This window comes from Gymnoscopelus braueri (genome assembly GCF_963280865.1).
Source record: "Gymnoscopelus braueri genome assembly, chromosome: 10".
Classification (NCBI taxonomy): Eukaryota; Metazoa; Chordata; class Actinopteri; order Myctophiformes; family Myctophidae; genus Gymnoscopelus; species Gymnoscopelus braueri.
Genome location: NC_137611.1, coordinates 44,319,224 through 44,324,223, shown reverse-complemented (window position 1 = coordinate 44,324,223; position 5,000 = coordinate 44,319,224). Strand labels below are relative to the sequence as shown.

Genomic DNA, 5,000 nt, shown 5'->3' with positions numbered 1-5,000 from the left:
CCCACTGAATTCATGTTTGATTGATTGAATATTTTATTAGGCAAAAAAATTAAAACAGCACAGTTACATTTAAAATACTTTGTCTAACAGGTCCGTTCATGAAAGTCCTTGCGGTCTTGTTTCCAATGAGGGCCTTGGTATTCAATTCATAGACATATATAGTGGCACCACAGTTCAAATATCAATAAAAAAGAAAAGAAAAATATAACACTATGTACAACAAAAAATATAAACATTTAAAAAATGGGGGAAAAAAACTATATGTACAAGAACAAGGGCGGGGTCGGCTGTCTAACGAACTTAATGTGAGCTTGTAGATCGGCAATGTTTTTGCACAGAGACTGAAAAGAGTAGTCCAGAGACAATTTATGTCCAGTTTTTCAAGTCTCTAGATGGCTTAAGTGGTTAAGATCCAGGTGAACTTGTATTGTTATGACACCCTGAAGGAAGTTTATTGTTTATAAAGACAGGACTGACACACAATATTAGATTATGTGTACTAATAAATAACACTACTTTGTGTACAGAAGTATGCAACCTTCATGATCTATGCATGATTCATTATTGTATGTACTTCTTCAATAGAAGTACATACATACATTGTTTTTCTTCCACTTTTCCATATAAGCCTATACACGGAGGTTGAAGTTCAATTATTCAATTATTTGTGGATTTAACCTTGACCTTGAACAGTCTCTGTAGCCTAATGTTTTTTTATTTCTTAGCTGTGTAGTGATCATATATATCGTTGTTGTCGGGCAGAAACCTCTTATCTCCATATTGTACTACATCGAATGCCCTACTTACCCTAGCAAATATTATTCCGGCTCGAGAATTGGTTTAGAGAGGATATTGTTGCTGTCGGCCAGAAACCTCTTATCTCCATATTATTTTCGTAAATTAATGCCCCACTTGATCATACAGCATCACACAAAAAAGCATCAAAAGAGGCGTGTCACTCCCCATCTCTCTCCCCATTTCCTGTCAACCTACTATCCCATTAATAAAGGCATAAAAAAAGCCCCAAAATAAATCTTTAACTAAAGCACAGTAGCAGATCCACTTGCTTCAGCTTGTCGATCTGCTACTTTTGCTATTTTGGAATTTGAATCCTGAAAAGTAACAGTTTTGGACATATGAGGTTTCCACCCGACAGAGACGATATTTAAAATGTACAGTGCAGGGAGGTTACAGCAGTGAAAGTGTGCGTGGTCTCTGATTCACCCACACACACAATCACAAAGGAAAGGATAAGTAGGAAAAAGGTTGATTGTCCATAATGTGAGTCTGTGCGCTCCTGACTTGCTCGCCAATCCCCTAAGAGCACGCAAAGTTGCCTTCATACAGTGTGCTTTGTCAAATAAACAGAGCAATCTTTTTAATCACTTCTACTAATAATAAAAACTGCTTCACAACAGCAATGCCGGTGTAACTAAGACATTAGCTGCAACAAATAGGATTTTACATGCATTGATGACATATAACAGTTGTTCTCAAACTTTTTCATGTCAAGGACCTGCAAAATTATATGTATTTGGCTGCAGATCCCTATCTCAAAAATATGTTGTGCCAGGGATTTTTCAAAAATAGCAGATCTACAAGCTCATAGCGCGGCACTCGCTGATTTTGTAGTTTGTTTTCCACAAAAAAAACACAGAAAAAGTAGGCTACCACATTCATGGCACTGCCTCTTTAAAGACACTGGGCAATAAGTCCTACTGAAAGTGTCAAAGCGGAAGTACACTAGTTTACCATCCAAGGAAGTTATGTTGAGGCATGAGCAGATATATATATATAATTCTTTACCAGGCCTTTCTCTTTGTGAATGTGAGATGAGTGTTTGTTGGTATATGTGAAAAAAGTTCGAAACACAATCATGTGATTGCCAAAGCAAATTCCTATGTGTATTACACAATGGCAAATAAAGGAATCTGAATCTGAATCTGAATGAGAAAAGGCTGGGAATGAGGTTACTCTTTAAATATCGCTTGTTGTGTCAAATGACCCCACTAAAACCCTGACCCATTAATTTAATACATGACATTAATGGGTGTTTTATTCATCATTTATGGTCTTAATACAGTATGTGGTTTTGACAGAACCTTCTTGCATTGTGACTATTGCGTTTTAACAATGGCTTCGTCCATGGTCTCCATGGTTGCGGTGTCTCCTAGGAAACGGTCTCTCCGGACCTATCCAGAGTATCTCCTCAAAGCTCGTGGTTGTTCTTCAGAAAAAACTCCAACAAAGGAGACAACAAGAGGAGCAAACCTTCCAAGAGAGTATCGAAGGTCAGTTTACTACTATTACTATTATACTACTGTAATAAAACTACTACTACTCCTACTCCCACTACTCATACTACTAGTACTAATACATACATGCAAGTCCTCACTTTTTGCCTTCCTCACTTTAACCTCTTAAACCCCATATGGTTAGCATAGAGCCTATAGTGTATTTTCTGTTTTCTGTTATTGTGACAGCTTTCCCCACAATATGGTTGCTGGTAAGTTTAAGTGGTTACGTTTGCCCATGAAAGCCCAGGTATTTGGGGCGCTCGGGTGACGCAGTGGTAAAGTCCCTGCCCACCACCATGGAGGTTGTGAGTTCGAATCCACCGCGGTGCATCCGGCTTTGTCAACTGTCTATGCGAACACAATTGGCCCGTGTTCGGGGGGAGGGAAGCCGGGCGGGGAGGGTGATATTGGTCATTGCATGTACTCCTATGGGCTGGGGCGGCACCTGTCAGCGGGGAGTGTTGGGCGGGAGGAGTAGGATGAAGGCCCAAACATTTTTGTTTATTATTTCGAGTTTACATGAACCATGTGACCGGCACTGTTTTCTGCCCCCGAGGTGACGCAGCTCTCTCATACAAGGCTCTGGTCAGAGGCACATGTCATCTGCGTAGTCCAGGTACGTTAGGGCTACAGCAGGAAGTCGTCGAGACCTCCTAAGTGTACAATTATAGTGAGGCTGAGTCCCTGCCTGAGTGCATTTATCCCAGGACTCTAATGAAGAGGAAGCTGGGGCAAGGGTGTCATCACTGTTGCTCTCTGGGGTCACCATCTGGGCTCTTGTTATACAAGGCTCATTTGGCCCTGAGAGGGTTGGGAGGGATACCGTGAGCCTCAAGTATCTTCATAATCATGTCTCTGTGTATTGAGTCAAATGCCTTTTTAAAACCACTTAAATCCTATACTTGGTTTGCCACAGTCCCTCAGGGCTCTATAGTAACTTTTCTGTTTTCGCTCTTCATTAGATATCTTCACTGAAAATAGCCGATCTATAAGCTCACAAGGCCTATGGGTCTATAAGCTCACAATGCTTCGCGTTGCAACGCAAAGCTTGTAGATCTGCTATTTTCTGCGAAGGTTTTCCGCAGAATACAGATGCTGAGGTTACAATCGATAAAAAAACAGCACTGCTGGCAGGTTGTTGCTCATTTTCTTAATGGTCCTCTTTAAGGCCAAGATCTGGAATATGGTGGTTCTCCCCTGTCCTGTTTATAGTATCATGCAGTGAATCGCTGTAATTTCTCCCCAGCTTTACCCTGGTGGGAGTGGGAGTTAGTTTTTAGTACATTTGGAGCAAAATGTGACATTTGTCCATCCATAAGCACATTTCACTAGATCATTTGCCAAGAGCGCATTGAGTTACATAGCCTACTTGCATACATGTATTTAAATCTCTTTCCAAGACCATGCTGCTACGGTCCTCTGCCTTCAGAAATCTTCAGAAATTATTATCTGAACTCAGGCAACTATTGTCAATGGTAGGTTACTGACAAACTGAAATGATAAATGAAAATGGATTTTGTTTCTTTTTTGGAATGATGTTTCTTTTTGTGTCTCTGCAGCATGGTCTGCCAGGACCTCCAGGCCCCCCTGGCCCTCAGGGGCCACCAGGGGCCCCGGCCCCGCTGTTGCCCCAACAAGAACAGCTCATAGAGGATCTCCATCTGAAGCTGAAAGGTAAGGATCCACCACACTCACAGTACCACTCTACCATAAACAACACAGTACCACTCTATTAGAACCAACACAGTACCACTCTACCATAACAACACAGTACCACTCTACCATAAACAACACAGTACCACTCTATTAGAACCAACACAGTACCACTCTACCATAAACAACACAGTACCACTCTACCACAACCAACACAGTACCACTCTACCATAAACAACACAGTACCACTCTACCACAACCAACACAGTACCACTCTACCACAACCAACACAGTACCACTCTACCATAAACAACACAGTACCACTCTACCACAACCAACACAGTACCACTCTACCACAACCAACACAGTACCACTCTACCATAAACAACACAGTACCACTCTATTAGAACCAACACAGTACCACTCTACCATAAACAACACAGTACCACTCTATTAGAACCAACACAGTACCACTCTATTAGAACCAACACAGTACCACTCTATTAGAACCAACACAGTACCACTCTATTAGAACCAACACAGTACCACTCTATTAGAACCAACACAGTACCACTCTACCATAAACAACACAGTACCACTCTATTAGAACCAACACAATACCACTCTACCATAACAACACAGTACCACTCTATTAGAACCAACACAATACCACTCTACCATAACAACACAGTACCACTCTACCATAACAACACAGTACCACTCTACCATAAACAACACAGTACCACTCTACCACAACCAACACAGTACCACTCTACCATAACCAACACAGTACCACTCTACCACAACCAACACAGTACCACTCTACCATAACCAACACAATACCACTCTACCATAACCAACACAATACCACTCTACCATAACCAACACAATACCACTCTACCATAACCAACACAATACCACTCTACCATAACCAACACAGTACCACTCTACCATAACCAACACAATACCACTCTACCATAACCAACACAGTACCACTCTACCATAACCAACACAATACCACTCTACCATAACCAACACAATACCACTCTA

The 5,000-nt window shown here is 41.3% G+C and overlaps 1 protein-coding gene across 1 annotated transcript in view; it reads left to right on the top strand.

Moving 5' to 3' along the window:
- LOC308093122 (erythroferrone) overlaps window positions 1-5,000 on the top strand; it is a 16,235-nt gene that overhangs the window by 1,558 nt on the left and 9,677 nt on the right. Inside the window, exons 2-3 of the mRNA XM_080439344.1 lie at window positions 2,175-2,291; window positions 3,857-3,971. Of these exons, the coding sequence (XP_080295470.1) occupies window positions 2,175-2,291; window positions 3,857-3,971 (232 nt within the window). The remainder of the gene's footprint in view (window positions 1-2,174; window positions 2,292-3,856; window positions 3,972-5,000) is intronic.